General features: G+C 49.3%; 2 protein-coding genes across 2 annotated transcripts; both read right to left on the bottom strand.

Annotated features, from left to right (window-relative positions):
• Nucleotides 1-4,493: 4,493 nt before the first annotated feature.
• Nucleotides 4,494-5,489, bottom strand: LOC102456691 (olfactory receptor 52E8-like). Its single transcript, XM_006116197.2, has one exon. It carries the CDS (start codon nucleotides 5,487-5,489, stop codon nucleotides 4,494-4,496), a length of 996 nt encoding a protein of 331 aa, XP_006116259.2.
• A 9,613-nt stretch (nucleotides 5,490-15,102) lies between these two features.
• Nucleotides 15,103-16,077, bottom strand: LOC102456933 (olfactory receptor 52E4-like). Its single transcript, XM_006116198.3, has one exon. It carries the CDS (start codon nucleotides 16,075-16,077, stop codon nucleotides 15,103-15,105), a length of 975 nt encoding a protein of 324 aa, XP_006116260.3.
• Nucleotides 16,078-20,300: the final 4,223 nt, after the last annotated feature.

Genomic DNA, 20,300 nt, shown 5'->3' on the forward strand with positions numbered 1-20,300 from the left:
ACAGGTCATCTAAGCAATGAACTCTGTGGAGACATGAGGCAGGGAAGCTAAAACTCAAGAAGTGGGAGTTAAGGCCTGCACAATTTCAGCCTAGCTATTTTAGGCATTGGAGACAGGACGTGATGACATGTGGGACCAGAACATGTCCCGATGACCTAAGGTTATATGAAAAGACGCACTAAGTGATAATATTGCGCAAAATTACCCCGAATAATTAATATTAGATCTTAAAAAACCCAGACAGGCCCATGTGCCTTGGACATGTGGAGCGTGGCCTACCGGCTCTCGTCAATGCTAGAGAGAATAAAGGGAACGTACCTAGCCCAGATATAATTGGCTTCTCCTAAGTGTCCCTGGCTCACAGACCAGCCAGTGACAAGAGGCTCCAATGGGCTTGTGGGGAGGATGCCGGGGAGATGCCACAGGACTCAGTAGGGAGCGTAGGCCCATGTGCATGGGCTGAACTCTAAGGCTTCAGGCCATTGGCTGGGCAGCTTGTGGGTGGGACGTGCGTGTGTCCCCAGAGTAGGTGGATGCATTCGTGCTCTAAGCCAGGCTTCTGGGGGGCATCTGTGTCCTATCCTGTCCTGGTGTCCCGCTCGCTGCAGGCTGGCTGGGGCCTGGGACGCTCAGGCACATGCTGTCCCTGTGGGGACTGTGGGTATAGCCCTGGGGAGAGGGGAAGGAAGCAGCAAGCTGGGGGGGGGGGACTATGCGCCAGCACCACCCATTTCCCTGCATGCTGGGGGAGCCCCCATAAAGAAACATCTCCCTTGGAAAGGACAGTGTGGATGGGGGCAACCACGTAACCAGCTATCGGGACTGCTCCAGGCCAGCCCTGAGCCCTCCAACTGGGAGCTTCCCCCTACACACACACACACATGCCCCAACTCCTTGCCCAGAGCCCTACACCCCTACACACTTCAATCCCCTCCCCAGTCCCCCGCCCCTCCCATGTCTCAACCCTCCACACTCAGCGAGTGTCATATTGTGCCACCTCAACACTGATCCCCCCCCTTGCCCTGACTGGGCTGCGATACGACAGTATCTGTCAGAAATGTAAGTCCCTGAGAGCAAGCACCACACCCCACTTGCTCTGCGGAGTGGCGCACAGGGGTGCCCCACCCTGCTCTCTCTCATGCTCCCCCGCAGGTGTGTAGCCGGCCACTGGACGTGAGCAGTTACCTAGTCAAAACAGCCTGAAGAATCTGAGATTGTTTGTGGAGTTTTACCAACCCGTTGTGGAAAAGAGGAGACCAGGGGGGATATGAGAGACCAGAGGTTTCCAACCCACGATCTGCAGGGCCCTGGTGATCCGTGACTTTACTGTAGGGGGTCTGCAGAAAGGGTAGGAAAAGAAAAGAAAGTAAAGATCTGTGGGACTGGGATTTTCCGCCAGGTGAGTCTCACCCAGGGCTGGCCATTGGCGACAGGACACACGGATGTTGCCTCCAGCCCTCAGGATGGGCTACTGATACCCCAGGAGACACCATCCCTCCTCCCATCACCAGCTGCACTGCCGCTTATGCTCCAGGCCTCTCCCCCAGTCCCGCAGAGGATCAGATCCTTACTTTCCTTTTCCTTTTCTTTTTTATTCTCTCCCAGGGCTCCGTCCCTGACCATGAGCAGAATGTGGGGGAGGAGCTGACTTTGGCCACAAGAGCCCCATTGCCATATCCTCCATGGATGGGAGGGGAACGAAGGGGAAGGGAGCTGAGGAAGCAGTGCAGGGCAAGGGAAAAGTTGGCCATCACTTCCTACCGCTCCCCTTGAGGTGTAGGTCTGTGGCATTTTAACAGATTGAAAAGGTCCATATGCTCAAAAAGGTTGGGAACCATTATGACAGAGGTCTATAAAATCATGACTGGTGTGGAGAAAGTGACTAAGGAAAAGTTATTTACTTGTCCCCATAACATTGCAACTAGGGGTCACCAAATTAAATCAATGGGTGGAAGGTTTTAAACAAACAAAAGGATGGTTTTCTTCATGCACTGCATAGTCAACCTGTGGAACTCCTTGCCCAAGGATGTCGTGAAGTCTAGGATTTTACCAGGGTTCAAAAATGAACTAGATAAATGTATAGAGGTTAGGTCCATCGATATTTATTAGCCAGGATGGATAGGAATGGTGTCCCTCACCTCTGTTTTTGATAGTGTTGGGGAAATCTCGCTCCCCTGGGGTACAGAGTCCCCAGAAGGGTCCGAGGCTGGAGGTCAAAGCAGTGAGGCAGGAGAGAAATCTAGAAGGAAAACTTTATTATGCATGCAGGCTGCCAGCTACCAGAGTGAGAGCAGCAGCAGCCCTGAGAGACAGTTTCAGGGATCCTTTATACAGTATGTTCAGACAGTTTAGTTGTTGATTGTTTTCTTTAACATATCAAAGTCTCGGCAGAAGTACTCTGAGACGTTTCTGTTCACCCCAGAAGTGCCAGGAGTCAGTTTTACAGTACAAAGGCACATGAGAACCTGAGTGAGGAGCCTACAAGGCAAACAGTGACAAAGATAAGAGTTTACGTGACAAATTGTGACAGACTAGGAGTCTCCATGAAGTTGAGATAGGAGGCATTGTAAGGGTCTTGATTAGAGTTAAGATGATTTCTCTCTGTTACAGGGAGAGAGGCCTAGAAAACTTTTAACCCTTACAGCAGTTTTCTTTTAGAGAGTTTTGATTTCCTGCACAGTCCCCCCTTAGACACAATTGGAGTTATTTGGTTTTTCTCCTACAATTACTTGGGAATGGATGGCAGGAAAGAGATTGCTTGATCATTCCCTGTTCTGTTCATCCTTCGGGGGCACCTAGCATAGACCACTGTGGGCAGACAGGACACTGGGTTAAATGGACTTTGGCCTGAGCCAGTCTGGCTGCTCTTATCTTCTTACAGACGTGTGTAGGTGCATGAGCTTGAATACACCCTAGCTGTAAGTGAACACACTCTTGTATTGTCCCGTTTGTGCCAGTCACGGTCAGATGGCCTTGTGGCCATGGATTTGTTCCTGGGCACCGCCTTGCCCAGTCTATGGTTACTCGGTGCTGTCATGGCTCCTTCCCCACTCTGGCATGATAAATGCAGATGTGGGGGCCAGCAAGTGTACCCCAAAGCCTTATCTACCAGGCTTTGGTATCAAACTCCCCCCAAAATCTTGAAAACCTAGATCTTGGGAATAAAACTTCCACTGCCACCACCCAAATGTTGATAAAGAAATCAGGGGAAAGATCATTTGGGAAATCTTACCCCTAAAATAAAAATCAAGGCACACCAGTAACCACTGCCAGGTTAATAAAAAGAAAAGAAAGAACTTTTATTATTACAACAATATTTCTGTTGCAAACATAATGACTAGATGGAAAGGTAACAAAATATACTCATGGAGAAACTCCATGGGCCTAGAACTTAGTTACAAAGAAAAGCCAAAACATCTTTTAAACAGTGCCAGATCTCAGATCCCATACCCAATCCTTAAAACAATAAAACCTAACGAAACTACCTAAACTTTACCCTACTTACAAAAGATGAAGAATGGTGTCTTGGAGAGAGAGAGACATGCTTGTCCCTCTCTGTAGCTGCAGAGAACTCACCCAGAGAGACAAAAGGGAGAAAGGAAAAAAACCCAAATTCCTTTGTCCCAGTTTGAAAAGTCCCACCTACATTCCTATTGGTCACTCCACCTGGCTAGGTGTAGTTAACCCCTTAATCCCCAGGCTGCTGGCTAACCCTCATAATCATGACAGGTGCCTCACAAACAAACTAGTCGCAGGTATGTCTTGTAAGTCCTGGACAAATCAGAGGCCCTGTCCCTGACTTGTGCTACAAACAGCTGTGATTAGTACTTGTGGGGTGAGGTAGCTATTGGAAGGCCCACCTCAGGGGAGGGGGCACCAATGAGTGGCACTAGCTGGCAGGCTGCCAGGACTGGGTTTACCACAGCCATGTGGCTGGGGACCTCTTGAGTGGGCTACAGACTGCAGCTGTTGTGGCCGGTTGGGGGCAGAGAACGTGGCTGTATGAGCAGTGGGATCTGTTTTGTGGGGGGCACCAACTGCAGCCTTGGGGACCAGAGGCCTTGGCTGCTCTGGCTGCCGGGGGACTGCTGCTGGAGGCCACCAGAGCGCAGCAGCCAGTGTCCCCGTCTCCTCGACCACCTCGTCCAGAATCCAGCTCCTGGGGCAGCCCTGAGATTGGCGACCCTGGACACTGCAGAAGTCCCGGAGGTCAGGAAAAGTCCAAAAAGCCGTGTGACCTAAGAGACAGGCACAGAACCCAAATGATAACAATTGACTGTGACAAATCACCAGGATGTCTCTGATCCATGAGCCATCGATAACTCCTCCTTGTTTATTTGTTTTTATTTCACCTTTTGTTTGCAGAGAAGGGGCTGCACGCGGATCGGTTCCCCAGTTTGTTACACTGAGACAGCTCAGTAAGGCCAGGGAAGTGCTGACTGTCTCTACCGTCCCAGTGCACAATGCAGGGAATCAGGCCCTGTACCACGTCATCAGCCACTTCCCCGTGAGCTCCATCTGAGAGCCACAGCCATAGGGAGAACATGGTCTCCTGTCTGAGTAAAGAGCCGGAGCAGCCGGCCCCGTATTTGTTTGGTCCTCACCCCGTAGATGATGGGGTTTAGCACGGGGGGCACTAACACATGCACATTGGCCATAAGAATGTGGAAATGCAGGGCGATATTGAGGCCAAACCGGTGCATGAGGGCAGAGAAAATCATGGGGATGTAAAAGGCCATGATGGCGCAAAGGTGGGAGCCGCAAGTCCCAAAAGTCTTGAGCCGGGCGTCCTTTGTGGGGAGGATGAAGATGGCCCTGAGGATCTGGATGTAGGACATAGCAATGAAAAATATATCCCCACCAAGCACTGAGAAGAGCACGAAGAGGCCATAGTAACTACTGATGTGCGTGTTAGAACAGGCCAGCTTCACTACAGCCATGTGCTCGCAGTAAGTGTGGGGGATGAGGTCAGTTCTGCAATATGGCCACCGACTTGCAAGGAAAGGATACGGTAGTATGAGCATGCAGCTGCGCAGCACCACAACCAGGCCAATCCTGGTGACCATGGAGTTTGTCAGGATGGAGGAATGTCTCAGGGGATGGCAGATGGCCACGTAGCGATCCAACGCCATGGCCACAAAGATCCCAGATTCTATCGATTGGAAGCAGTGAATGAAGTACATCTGGGTGAGGCAGGCAATGAAATTGATCTTCCTGGAGTTGGACCAGAAGATGCTCAACATTTTGGGCAGGATGGCTGTAGACAGGACCAGGTCGGCAACAGCCAGCATGCAGAGGAAATAGTACATGGGCTCATGCAGGCTCAGCTCCTTCTTCACAATGAGCAGGATGGTGACGTTTCCCAAGAGGGCTATGATGTACATGGTGCAGTAGGGGATGGAGATCCAGACATGCGCAGCCTCCAGGCCAGGAATGCCCAGCAGGAAGAAGGAGGAGGGGTTGAAGTAGGTTCTGTTGAAATCAGACATGGAGTAGGGCAGGTGTCCAACTCTGAGGCAAAACGGTGTCTCCTACATGTAGAGTCGGCTCCTCTGACTTCCTGTATGCGCCTAGGGTTGTAGTACAGAAGCCTGGATGGAGACACAATGTTAATTTGAGAGACCACATGTTGGAGGCTGTTCTCGTAGGTGAAGTAGATCGGTTGCTCCTCACTCATGACACTCAATCGCTGAAAATCTGAGAGAGGGAAAAAAAGGAATTTTTTTCCAAGACGTGCTGTGCGTGGATGAGCGGAGGGGAAGGTGATGGGGGGAGACAATCCACAAGCAAAAGTCACCTCAGGGAAAAGATCCAGGCAGCATCAATAGCACTTCAATGGAAAGACCTGCTCATTCGCATTAGTGGCTCTAACAAAGGTGTAATCCGGATGCCTGTGCTATGGGGCAGGCAATAACATAGTCTGGACATGCACTTACTTTTGGTCACCCGGTCTCTCTAAAGGGTAGAGCAGATAGAAAGGGGGTTTCTGGGACAGGCTCTGAGGATAGGGGTGTGACGGACCGGGCCGTGTTTGGGCACAGCTGAGGGTGTACGCTCAGGGCAAATTGCTCAACTTCGGGGCTCTTTACAGTCCCCAGACTGGTGACCTCTCCAAACAGGCCACAAACCAGTCCCACAGAGAGCTTCAGCTGCCCTGAAGCCTCAGGAGCAAAACCCCTCCGACACCCCAGCAATATCCGTGCCCCAGATGGCCCCGGGCCTCATACACAGGTGGGGGGTCCTAGCACCCAATCCCACTTACCCCGAACAAGTTCTGTCCAGTTCCAAGAAACCAGGCACAGATCCCTGGGCAATTTTCCCTTTGGACCTTACCCACAAATCACGCTGAGCCAATCCTTTAGCATCTAACATCTAAAGGTTTATTGTTACAATAAAGAAAAGCAGGAGAGTAAGGTTGTTAAAGAATAGTACGTTACATGCATCGAATCTCCAAGTTCTCAATGCAGGCTCTAGCAGAGATGTTACAGCTGCTGGTTTAAAAGTCCTTGTTGCGCATCCTAGGATCAGGATGGGTCCACAGGTATTCTGGCTCTTCGATCCCTGCACTGCTGCCTCTGGGATAAAGTGCTGAGCTGAAGACCAAGATGGAGTCGACCACATGGCCTATTTATCCCTCCTTCCTGGTCTCTTCTTGGCTACAGCAGGTCACCTGGCCCATGGCCTATCCCCGTGTTCCCTGCTGGTAGCCCCTAGGGATGAGTCACCACTCTTGAGGTGTGTCCTTGGCCTATAGAGGGCTTCTGTTCCAGAGCTTTGCTCATTAGCGTGTCCATAGGCTGAGCTGCTTTGCCCATAGTTCAACCAAATGCACAGAAATATTCAGTATCTACTCAGATTACAGACTCCTAACTACACACACAGACATTATACAATCACATGACTAGCGTACATAGGATTAGCAGACAGTAAGCTTCTAATCAACACCCCATATGGCCCCCTTTTATACCTTTTCTGGGGCCAACACCCCCATCTATGGGTGCAGCAGTGATCTGGCTGCTTCCCTCAAATTCAGTAACGTGACAAGGGGAGGCTGCCATGTGCAAACAGAGTGTAAGTTCTGGGCCTGTTTGGTTTCGAGATGAGACAAAGGAGGCCGCAGATGCGAGAGGAGACACAAACAAAGAATTAAACTGATTCCACACCAGTGGACAATGTGAGAACAGGTCCCAACTAGTGGTCGATATTCGACACTCAGGGCATGTCCTCGCTAGCGAGAAGATTGACCCTCTGGAGGTCGATTTTCTGGCATTCGATTTACCGGGTCCTCGTGTAGACCCAACAATTGAATGCTGAGGGCAGCCCCTGCTGGTGTCCATGACATCTCATTCTGAGTTGTGTCGAGTTGTGTCCTTTAAGCCAACCTGCCTGGACCAGTATAGACCAGGCCCTAGTGCTTCGAAACACTCATTCCCCAAAGCCAAGGCACATTATCTTTAGGAGGAATTCCTGAGACAACTTAAAAGCCCCAGTTAAAACACTGGAGACCATAGCCCAGAAACGTGGTACAGTGGCACAGCGCCCTTCTGCACCCAACCGCCAACCTGGACCCCACAACCCTCCACAGAAAGGTGGCCCTTGATTATGTACCAAAATCTTGAGGTGGCCCACCGCCAAAAATCATTGCTTATCCCTGCAATAGAACCTTAACATTCCGAACACACGTATTATTCACGTACGGAGGAACCACGCATCTCAGTCCGAACCAGAAGTGAACAATCAGGAAGTGCTACAGAAAAATAAGGACAAAAAGAAATGTAGGGCAGCTCTCTGTTAAACAGAAACTATTAAAAATTAAGGGATAATGTAATAAAAAATATTAAGAAAGGTAGAAAAAAATTAAAAGCCGGCATGGGATTTGTTAAAAAAGTCTAGGAATAGAGATAAAGCCAGTCAACGTCATGTCTTATGGAAGACGAGTCATGTTAAATAAACCTGATTTCATCACGGTGTCTCCAGCTTTTGTACTGGGGATCCCTTTCTCACAGCAAGTACCTGGGTGTGATCCTCCTTATGCATCCACAGGTGTGTTGTGAGCAAGACACGAGAAGTCATTCTTCCGCTCTACTCTGTGCTGGTTAGGCCTCAGTTGGAGTATTGTGTCCAGTTCTTGGCACTGCATTTCAAGAACGATGTAGAGAAATTGGAGAGGGTCCAGAGAAGAACAACAAGAATGATGAAAGGCCTAGAGAACATGAGCTATGAAGGAAGACTGAAAGAATTGGGCTTGTTTAGTTTAGAAAAGAGAAGACTGAGGGGGGACATGATAGTGGTTTCTAGGTATCTAAAAGGGTGTCACAAGGAGGAAGGAGAAAACTTGTTCATCTTGGCCTCTGAGGATAGAACAAGAAGCAATGGGCTTAAACTGCAGCAAGGGAGGTTTAGGTTGGACATTAGGAAAAAGTTCCTAACTGTCAGGGTAGTCAAACCCTGGAATAAATTGCCCAGGGAGGTTGTGGAATCCCCATCTCTGGAGATATTTAAGGGTAGGTTAGATAAATCTCTATCAGGGATGGTCTAGACAGTACTGGGTCCTGCCATGAGGGCAGGGGTCTGGACTCAATGACCTCTCAAAGTCCCTTCCAGTCTTAGTATTCTATGATTCTATGTTTACAACACATTTATACATTTAGTACCATTAGAAATGCTAGGGCCAAACGGGATTTGGATGGAGTTCAGGGCCGGCCCACAACATTTTGGCACCTGAGGCGGAGAGCTCAAATGACGCCCCCAAACCTCCTCGCTTGGGCCAAAAGTTTGAAACGTCTCAATTCTGCCTTCTTCCTGTTCCGCTCCTCTCATGGTACTCCACCATCTCTGTGCATCTAGAGCAGATAGAATACATATGCCCGAGCAGCAGACACAATTTTCTATACTCTTGGTCCTTGTGGCATCTCCCCACAGTCTGGCACCTGAGGCGGCCACCTAAGTTCGCCTCATGGTAAGGACAGCTCTGATGGAGCTGTACAGCTCACCCTCCCACTCCTCCAGGAATCTTCCAACCCTTGGACCCTCGGTTTGAAACTTCCTGCGCTAATGCGACAGCACATTTGAAAATGCCATTGCTGGTGCATTCCCAGACGCAAACACCAAGTCACAGAGGGTGCCGGTACCCCCTACGCGGTGCTGGTCAGGCCTTTGCTGGAGTGCTGTGTCCGGTTTGGGTCACTGCTTTATCATCATTTCCAGATGATGGAGCATCTGGAAATGACCCCGAGCCGAAAGCCGAAGAAGACCCAAGGGAGGGAACACAGAGCATAGGATCAGAGGCTGAAGGAACTGGGGAAGTGATGTTGGGAAAAGAGGAGATTGGCGGGAGGGACATGGAGGCAGTGCACAGATATTTGAAAAGCTGCCGTAAAGCAGAAGGAGAAAAGTAGCCCTCTCTGGCCTCAGAGGGTACGTCAACACTGCACAGTTATTTCAAAATAAGCTATGTGGGAATCGTTATTCCGAAATAACTTATTTTGAAATAGCACATCTACACTGCAGGGAAGCCTCAAAACGAATTCGAGGCAGGCTTCCCTAATGTAAATGTGCTATCTCGATTTAGAGCCCCGGGAGGAATAGCTTAGAATAGCCCTGGTGTGGGGCTGTTGCGAAATAGCAGCAGTGGAGCGTCTACACAGGCCATATTTCAAAATAGCTATTTCAGAATAAGCAATCTAATTCATAGAATGAGGTTCACAGATTTCGGAACAAGCCGTCCGTTATTTCAAAATTATTTCAAAATAACGGAATGGCTGTGTAGATGCTCGCATTGTTATCTCGAAATAACGGTGCTGTGTAGACGCACTCAGAGCTCAGGACAAGAGGCACTGGGACCGAACTAAATCTTAGCAGCTGTAGGTGAAATCTCAGGGAAAAGTTCTTAGTGTTATGGAAAACGTGGACTATTCATTTGTTGGCGTGGAGCAAAATCACCCTCCCTGGCGAGATCTCTGGGTTTTTTCATGGCTGTGCAGAACGGAAAGGACCCCGGATTGACACTCTATTCCATCACACCCTCACTGTATGGGTTTCTGGAGCAGGGGAGCTTCTCAGGAAGAGACGGTACCTGCGAATTTGGAGACAGAAGTGTCTTCCCTGGGAACCCCCCTCAGGCAGCCGTGTCCCACACCTCTCTCAGCCCAGAGTCTGCAGCAGCCTCCCACACCAAGAGCGGGCACAGGGATGTGCACCAGTTATAAGACAGCTCTGGGCCGTCCCAGTGGGGTTCACTCAACTTGTAAGAGAGAAGTAGCATCTGGATGTAACGAGGCAGGAGACCTGCCTGTCTGGTCTTCTGGGCTATTTATCCTGCAACTGGAGTAAACAGCATTTAAGGGCCCTTCCCCAGGGGCGAGGAGAACTCCTGGGCTCTGGGATGAGACAGGGAGGAATTGGCTGCTCTGAGGATTTGTGTTTAATCAGCAATTGTAATGGTTTAGGAAGAAAACTAGGGATAATGCCCAGATCTGTGTAATGTCTGATAACCTGTAAGGGCCCAGGATGGTTCAGTGGATGTTTGACTCACAGATCTGGAGGCAGATGTCTAAGGGAAGAGAGGAACCCTTTGTACAGGGCAATGGAGCTGTCACCAAGGGGTCAGAGATCAGCAGAAACTGTCATCTCACTGCAGGAAAGTCGCTATGGCTATATCTCCATTGTACAGCTAGTCTAACTGAGGCCAAGAGAAACATGACTTAGCCAAAGTCACACAGAGGACTATTGGCACGTGAAGGAACCCAGACTTCTGACATCCCTGCTGGAAAACTCGGTTCCCTTTCTTTCACAAGTGTTGTTCCTTGAGAAGTGTTGCACACACGGGTTCTGTTCCAGCCCTGTTCACCCCCATGTACAGCATCCCAGAGATGTTTGCCTGGGCCATGTCTCTAGGTTTAGCTGTGTCACCCTCTGGAGAGCTGTACTTGTGTGTTAGTGTATTACACGCCGTCGGCCCTACAGCCTCCCAGCTGTTTCTTGCCGGCAACTCAAACAGATGGAAGGGTGTGGTAAGAGAATGGACATGAGCTACCCAAACGTCACAAAAAACAACCGATAGAACACGTAGGTTACTGGTTTGTTTTTCTTATTCAAATATGTCCTCATGCCGGTTCTAGAACAGCTGATTCACAAGCGGTAGCCACAAAGATGGGCAGAGAGTACATGGTCGTTCTGGGTTCAACACTGTTCTACCTTAGCCAGCATCACCTTGGACAAGCTAGGTAAGCTGGTAATGAGACATACGGTGCAGATAGATGACAGCTAGTGCTTCTCAGACTTTGTGAATTGGTGCATGAGCCACCCGGAAGGCCTGCTCCCTCATGGGGTGCACGGTTACCGTGGCTGGTGGAGGATCTTTCGCTGGATTATACCACCAACAGGGAAGATGCAGGGTGTGAACTCAGATAAGCCCCTCTGAGCAGACAGTAGATGACTTTCCATCCTCTCTGTCATGGCCATGAACGATAGTGTGATCTTGCAAATCATCCTAGTCCCATAGGAATTTGTTTTCATTCATTGTTCATTTACTGTGTGGAACTATGATTATGCTATAGCATAAACGTTCACTGTGTGGCCATTAGAGTAAAATTGTAGGATTATAAAAGTACAAGACAGTCCGTCTAAACTATGTTGGAGACATGAGTCACGGAAGCTGAAACTCAAGAACGGGGGGGTTAAGGCCTGCACAATTTCAGCCAAGCTATTTTAGGCACTGGAGACAGGATGTGATGACATGTGGGACCAGGACGTATCCCGATGCCAGAAGATTATGGAAAACAGGCACTAAGTGACAGTATTGCGCTGTCTACCAGCTCTGTGTCGATGCTGGCGAGTATAAAGGGAATGTACCCAGCCTAGATACAATTGGTGTCTCCTAAATGTCCGTGGCTCACAGACCAGCCAGTGACAAGAGGCTCCAATGGGCCTATGGAGGGGAGGCCAGAGAGATACCTCAGGATTCAGCAGGGCGTGTAGGCCGATGTGCATGGCCTGAACTTTAAGGCTTCAGGCCATTGGCTGGAGAGGTTGTGTGTGGAATGTGTGTGTGTGTCCGGAGAAGGTGGACACATTCACACTTTCAGCCGGGTGCCTGGAGAGCGTCTGTGTCCCATCCTGTTCTGTTGCCCCACTCGCTGTTGGGGGCTGGGCCGCTCAGGCACGTGCTGTCCCTGTGGCCCCTTTCTCTCTGGAGTGGCGCACTGGGTCGCCCCACCCTGCTCTCTCTCATGCTCCCCCACGGTGTGCGGCCGGCCACAGGACGTGAGCAGTTACCCACCCAAAACGGTCTGAACAATCTGAAAGGGTTTGTAGAGTTCTACCAACCCTCTGTGGAAAAGAGGAGACCAAGTGGGAGATCAGAGGTTCCCAAACCGTGGTCTGCGCACCCCTGGTGATCCGTGACGGTACTGTCGGGGGTCTGTGGAAAGCATAGGAAAGGAAAAGAAAAGTAAGGATTGGCTCCCACCGCGGGACTGGGACTTTCCGCGAGGCGAGTCTCACCCGGAGCTGGTCAATGGTGACCGGACACTTGCACGCTGCCTCCCACCCTCAGGATGGGATATTGATACCCCGGGAGGCACCGTCCCCCCTCCTGTCTCCAACTGTGCTACTGTTTATGCGCTAGCCTTCTCCTCCAGTCCTGCAGTTGTCCCGATTCTTTCCTTTTCTTTTTGATCCTCCCCCAGGTCGCTGTGCCTGAGAAGGAGCTGGATTTGGTCACACGAGCCCCCCCGCCGTATCCTCCATAGATGGGCAGGGGACAGAGGATGCAGGACCTGAGGAAGCAGCACAGGCCAAGGCCCGCTGCTACCCCATTGCCCGCCATTTCCCACAACTCCCCTTGGGGTGTAGGTCCGTACGCTCAAAAAGTTTGGGAAACTGTAAGAGTTATTAGACAGTTGGGCCTGAGGGTGGAGCAGGCCTCAATACCCACACTAGCCTAAATGGTAATATAGCCCCGATCCTAGTTCATGGAGGGCAGGCAAGCAAACAGTTCCCACAGGCTATGTCTAGACTGCAAGCCTCTTTCGAAAGAGGCTTTTTCGAAAGAAAGCAGCGAGTGAGTCTGGATGCTCTCTTTCTAAAAATCCCTGTTGGCATTCAAGAACACCTTTTTTCGAAAGGGCACTTTCGAAAAAAGGCGTTCTTCCTTGTGCAATGAGGTTTACCGCCGTCGAAAGAAAAGCCGCGTTCTTTCGATTTAATTTCGAAAGAACGCGGCTGCAGTCCAGACGCAGGTGAAGTTTTTTTGAAAAAAACCCCGAGTCTGGACACAGACACAGTAAGTAGCATCCCAGTCCCTGGTTCAGGGAGGGGCAGGCAAACTATCAGCACAAGTGGGGTTAGGAGGCAGGGGTGGAGGGCATGGGCCCTCCTTTCTCCATGGCATCCCAGCCCAGGGCCCAAGCAGTGGCCGCCTTGGTGGCCGCTGAGGTCAGCAGGGAATCCGAAACATACTGAGACACATCATAGGGCTATCAGGTCCACCTGACCATCCTCTGCTTCCCCTGGGCCACTTCCGGATTCCCCCTCAGTCTGTACCTGGCTCCCAGGCTGCGGCAGGTTCACAGGGTCTCCGTAGCCCACATTTGGGGGTAGGGCAAAAAGGGTTTCTTCCTGAATGCCTGGGTCCGGTGGCCCGGGCCAGTCATCGGCCTCGGCTGGACCCTCCGGTTCCCCCCGGTGTGAGAGTTCACGGTAGGTCTCTGCTCCCTCCAGCAGCTGGGCCCCTGCTGAGCTTCTGGGCTCAGCTTTTATACTTCCTGCCCCTCCCCCTGCCTCTGTGGATTTAAAGAGGCAGGCTCCATCTCAGCCCAACCGGGCTCAGAGGAAGGTTCCTCCTCCTCCAGGTCAGTGAGCAGTCAACACTGCTCCCTACAGAACCATCATGACAGAGGTCTATCAAATCATGACTGGTGTGGAGAAAGTGACTAAGGAAAAGTTATTTACTTGTTCCCATTACATTACGAGGGATCACCATATTAAAATAATGGGTGGCAGGTTTAAAACAAAAACCAGGACATTTTTCTTTATGCCACGCACAGTCAATCTGTGGAACTTGCCAGAGGACGTCATGAAGACTAGAACTATAACATGGTTGAAAAACCCTCAATAACTTCATTGAGGTTAGATCCATCGATATTTCTTAGCCAGGATGGGTAGGAATGGTGTCCTGAACCTCTGTTTATGGGAGGTTGGGAATGGATGACAGGGGAGTGATCATGTGATGATTCTCTGTTCTATTCACTCCCTCTGGGGCATCTGGCATTGGCCACTGTGGGCAGACAAGATGTTGGGCTAGATGGACTTCTGCTCTGATCCAGTCTGGCCATTCTTATGTTCTTACAGACGTGTGTGAGGGTTTGAGCCTGAGTACGCCCTCGCTGGACGTGAGCACACTCTTGTATTGTCCCATTTGTGTAAATCATGGTCAGATGGCCGTGTATCCATGGATTTCTTCCCAGGCACTGCCTCACACAGTTATCCAGTGCCTCAATGAGATTCACAAATAATCTAGTTAATCTAGCCCAAGACCTGTCCCTGACTTGTACCACACACAGCTGTGATTAGTACTTGTGGGGCGAGGTAGCTATAGGAAGGTCCACCTCAAGGCGGGGGAGGCACGTAGGAGTGGCACTAGCTGGCCAAGACTAGGGACTGGATTTGACATGGCCACCTGGCTGGGGACCCCTGTGTGGGTTGCAGTCTGCAGCTGTTGTGGCTGGTTGAGGGCCGATGCTGGGGGTGGGGCAGAGAACCTGGCTGTATGACCAATGGGGCCTGTTTTGTGGGGGCTACCCAGTGCAGTGACCTGGCCAGCTGGCAGGGGACTGCTGCCGGGGGCCAGGGGCCGTGGCTGCTCTGGCAGCAGCCAGTGCTACTGTCTCCTGGACCACCAGGCCTGGAATCGTCTCCCAGGGCGGCCCTGAGGTCAGCCACACTGGACACAGCAGAATCCCGGAGGTCAGGGAACGTCCAACAAGCCATGACCCATGTGACCTAAGTGATAGGCACTCGGCCTTAACAATGACAATTGACTGTGAACAATCACGTGAATATTTCTGATCCATGACCCATCGATAACGCCTCCTTGTTTATTTATTTTTCTGACACGGGGAAAATGTTGGCTCCTGTCTCAGTAAAGAACCGGAGCAGCCGGTCCCGTATATGTTTGGTCCTCACCCCATAGATGATGGGGTTTAGCATCGGGGGCACTAACACATTTACATTAGCCATAAGAATGTGGAAATGCAGGCCTATGTTGCGGCCAAACCGGTGCATGAGGGCAGAAAAAATCATGGGGATGTAAAAGGTCATGATGGCACAGAGGTGGGAGCCACAGGTCCCAAAAGTCTTGAGCCGGGCATCTTTTGTGGGGAGTCTGAAGACGGCCCTGAGGATCTGGACGTAGGATATGGAAATGAAAAATATATCCCCACCAAGCAGAGAGAAGACCACAAAGAGGCCGTAGTAACTACTGATGTGCATGTTGGCACAGGCCAGGTTCACCACGGCCATGTGCTCGCAATAAGTGTGGGGAATGAGGTCAGTTCTGCAATATGGCCAGTGACTAGCGAGGAATGGATGCGGTAGTACAAGCATGCAACTGCGCAGTACCACGGCCAGGGCAATCCTGATGACCATGGAGTTTGTCAGGATGGAGGAATGTCGCAGGGGATGGCAGATGGCCACGTAGCGATCCAACGCCATGGCCACAAAGATCCCAGATTCCATTGATTGGACGCAGTGAATGAAGTACATCTGGGTGAGGCAGGCACTGAAACTGATCTCCCTGGAGTTGAACCAGAAGATCGACAACATTTTGGGCACGATGGAGGTGGACAGGACCAGGTCGGCAACGGCCAGCATGCAGAGGAAATAGTACATGGGCTCATGAAGGCTTGGCTCCCTCTTCACAATGAGCAGGATGATGACGTTCCCAAAGAGGGCTATAAGATACATGCTGCAGAAGGGGATGGAGATCCAGACGTGCACGACCTCCAGGCCAGGAATGCCGAGCAGGACGAAAGTGGAGGGATTGCTCATGAAGTGGCTTGTGTTGGAATCCGACATGGAGTAGGGTAGGCGTCCAACTTAGACAGAACGGTGCCTCCTACGTGTAGTGTATACTCTTCTGACTTCCTGTACGCCTCCAGGGTCTACAGTGATGGTTGTAGGACAAAAGCCTGGATGGAGAGACAATGTTAATTTGTGTCATCATGTGCACTGCTGGAGGTTATTCTCAGAGGTGAAGTAGATCGGTTGCTCTTCACCCACTAAAACATGACATTCTCATTATTCGGAGAAAAGAATTATGAACAAGGAACCCTATTAATGCCAGTGCCATGTTCAATAGTGTTTCATTCATGAATGATTCCTACATGTCCTGAAGTGGTAAATGTTACAAGGCACCAGCAGGAAGCATGAGATGGTTATTCCTTCATGTAACTGTGTACCAGGCGATAGAACAATTAGTAGTTCTGTGGCATTTTAGAGACAAATATATGCAGTCATGAGGTTTTGTGGGCAAAACCCACTTCAAATGACAGACTCCAATGTATATATAACAGCAAAAGCAGTTATCTGTCGTTTGTAGGACCCATGCTAATGAAGCTACTTACGTAAGTTGGATACTTCCCATTCATAGACTTTGATGGATGTGAAAATGTGAATATTCAAGGCAGGGGAAATTACAACGACAATTTTCCCTGTCTTTGACATTCACATTTTCACATCCAAAGCTATGAATGGGATGCATTTTGCCTGACTCAGTGTCATTAACACGGGTCCTACAATTGGCCGATAATGGCTTTTTGTGTTATAGATACCTTGGATTCCATTATTTCCACTCCAACTCATTTGATAAAGTGGGGTTTGGCCGTACAAGCTCGTGGTCGTGTGTTTGCTGGTCTCTAAGGTGGCACAGGACTACTCATTTTCAGTTACAGATTAACACGGCAACCCCTTGGAGCTGTTTTACCTGCCTAGAGAGACCTTCTTGTAGGGAACTCCCCTTTCACTCAGTCGCTCAAAATCTGTGTGGGGATGAGGAGTAGGGAAGCCAATGGGGGGGAGACAGTCCACAAGTAGAAGTCACCTCAGGGAAAAGATCCAGGCAGCATTAATAACACCTTTATGGAAACTCCTACTCGTTTGCATTAGTGGCTCAAAGGCAGAATCTGGATGCCTAAGCTATGGGGCAGGGAATAACATGCTCTGGACACGCATTCCCTTTTGGTTATGCGGTCTCCCTAAAGGGTAGAGGTGATTGAAAGGGAGTTTCTGGGACAGGGTATGAGGATGGGGGAGGCTGCCATGGGTGGACAGTCTGGGTATGTCTACACTAGCCTCCTAGTTCGAACTAGGGTGGCTAATGTTGGCATTTGAAGTTGCAAATGAAGCCTGGGATTTAAATATCCCGGGCTTCATTTGCATCTTCCCGGGCGCCACCATTTTTAAATGTCCCTTAGTCCGAACTCCATGCCCATGGCTACATGCGGCATGGAGTAGGTAGTTCGAATTAGGATCTCTAATTGAAACTACCAGTACACCTCGTTCGTAATTCGAACTACCTACTCCATGCCACGTATAGCCGTGGGCACGGAGTTCGGACTAAGGGACATTTAGAAATGGCGGTGCCCGGGAAGATGCAAATGAAGCCCGGGTTATGGAGTAGGTAGTTTGAACTAGGAGGCTAGTGTAGACATACCCTCTGAGAGCTCTGGAACTGTTTGGTTTTAAGACGAGACAATGGAGGCCACAGATACGAGAGGAGACACAAAGAATGAAACTGCTTCCACTCCAGTGGACAATGTGAGAACAGGTCCCGACTAGTGGTCGCTATTTGACACTCAGGGCATGTCCATGGTAACAAGAAGATCGACCCTCCATAGGTCAACCTTCTGTCATTCGATTTACTGGGTCCTTGTGTACACCCATCAATTGAATTCTGAGGGCAGCCCCTACCGGTGTCTATGATGCCTCATTCGGTGTTGTGTTGAGTTGCGTTGAGTTGCGTCCCTTAAGCCAACCTTCCTGGTTTAGTGTAGACCAGGCCCTAGTGCTTCAAAAGGCTAATTCTCCAAAAGTGAGGCAAATCATCTTTAAGAGGAGTTCATGAGCTAGCTTAAATCCCCAGTGAAAAAACTGGAGACCAGAAACCTAGTTCAGTGGCACAGTGAAGGCAGCAGTTGGGCAGGGGAACCAATATGGAAATGTGGCAAAGGGAAATACAATGCAAATGGAAGTTATGAAAATTGAAGAGACATTAAATATACCAAAGAAAAAAATCCATGTTTGGCTGGGCAAAGGAACACACAAAAGTGGCTCTTGAGCATAGAAAAACAGAAATACTAGAAAATCCTTTTTTGCTGAGAGGGCAAAAAAGAAAACATATATTTGCTTTGTCTTTGGAAAGAAGCATACAACTGAGCATTGTCTTGTGTGCTAGATGCCATCATAGACCAGCCATGCCCCTCCGCCAGGTATATTGGAAAAACTGGACATTGTCTTTGACAAAGGATTAATGGACACAAACCAGACATCACAGAAATACACAGAAATCTGGAGGGGAACATTTTAACCTGCCCGATCGCTCTGTCATTTCTTTAAAAGTAGCCATTTTTCAATAGTATCAAGGATCAGAGGGGTAGCCGTGTTAGTCTGAATCTGCAAAAGCGATGAGGATTCCTGTGGCACCTTATAGACTAACTAAGTGTTGGAGCATAAGCTTTCGTGGGCAAAGACCCACTTCCTCAGATGCATTTTTCAATAGGAATTTCAGGAACCAATTACAAGGAGGGGGGCAGGACAGGAATTCACCAACGGTCCTTCTGCACAGCACCATAAACTAAGAATAACATATCTCCAGTCTATTTTAAAATAGTGATAGAAATGTAGCCGTGTTAGTCTTGTGTAGCTGAAGCAAAATGCAGGACAACGTAGCACTTTAAAGACTAACAAGATGGTTTATTAGATGTTGAGCTTTCGTGGGCCAGACCCACTTCCTCAGATCAAATAGTGGAAGAAAATAGTCACAACCAGTGGAAGAAAATAGCTTATTTTGAAATTTGGCGTGTCTACACGGTGCCAAGTTTCAAAATCCTTTTACACGTGTGCAATGAGGTCTACTGGGATGGAAAAATAGCACAGCCATTATTTTAAAAAATATTTTGAAATAACGGGTGGCTTGTGTAGACGTGGGGTAGCTAATTCGAGATACCTCTGGTATCCCAAAATAGCTGTGCAGTGTAGATTTATCCCTTCAGATGTGACTGTTACCCTGGGCTTGAATAAAGACATTAACTGGTTAGCACGTACTAAAGCCACTTTCTCCTGCCTTTAACATCTGCATTTCCACATGGAAAGCCATGTATGGGACACATCCAGCCTACTTCCTTATCCTCAGTAACACTGGTCCTACAATTACCCGGAACATCTGCTGTTATACATTTCTCTCGGTTCCTGTTAGTTCCACTCTAACTCATTGGATGAAGTAGGGTTTGTGCACAAAAGCTCATGAGTCTATGTGTTTTGGTTAGTCTCCAAGCTAACCCAGGACTACTCGTTGTTGTTCATGTCACCGAAGGTAGCGAAATGCTTTTCACCCCATTAACTGTCAAGGAGCAGGTTAATCATAGCAACACAGAATACTAGGAATGGAAGGGATCTCGAGAGGTCATCGAGTCCAGTTCCCTGCCCCTATGGCAGGACCAAAAACTGTCTAGACCATCCCTGATAGACATTTATCTAACCTACTCTTAAATATCCCCACAGATGGAGATTCCATAACCTCCCTGGGCAATTTATTCCACTGTGTGACCACCCTGACAGTTAGGAACTTTTTCCTAATGTCCAACCTAAACCTCCCTTGCTGAAGTTTAAGCCCATTGCTTCTTGTCCTATCCTCAGAGGCCAAGATGAACAAGTTTTCTCCCTCTTCCTTATGACACCCTTTGAGATACCTAAAAATTATCATGCCCCCCCTCAGTCTTCTCTTTTCTAAACTAAACAAACCCAATTCTTTCAGCCTTCCCTCATAGGTCATGTTCTCTAGACCTTTCATCATTCTTGTTCTTCTTCTCTGGACCCTCTCCAATTTCTCCACATCGTTCTTGAAATGTGGTGCCCAGAACTGGAAACAATACTCCAACTGAGGCCTAACCAGTGCAGAGTAGAGCGGAAGAATGACTTCTTGTGTCCTGCTCACAACACACCTGTTAATGCATCCCAGAATCATGTTTGCTTTTTTGGGAACATGATATACATCATGTTAAACAGGATTTACAATAGGACCT

The sequence above is a fragment of the Pelodiscus sinensis genome, chromosome 1 (genome assembly GCF_049634645.1).
Source record: "Pelodiscus sinensis isolate JC-2024 chromosome 1, ASM4963464v1, whole genome shotgun sequence".
Classification (NCBI taxonomy): Eukaryota; Metazoa; Chordata; order Testudines; family Trionychidae; genus Pelodiscus; species Pelodiscus sinensis.

What these genes read in the sequence shown, in the direction of transcription:
- LOC102456691 (XM_006116197.2), bottom strand. Translation starts at nt 5,489, where the DNA reads ATGTCTGATTTCAACAGAACCTACTTCAACCCCTCCTCCTTCTTCCTG.
- LOC102456933 (XM_006116198.3), bottom strand. Translation starts at nt 16,077, where the DNA reads ATGTCGGATTCCAACACAAGCCACTTCATGAGCAATCCCTCCACTTTC.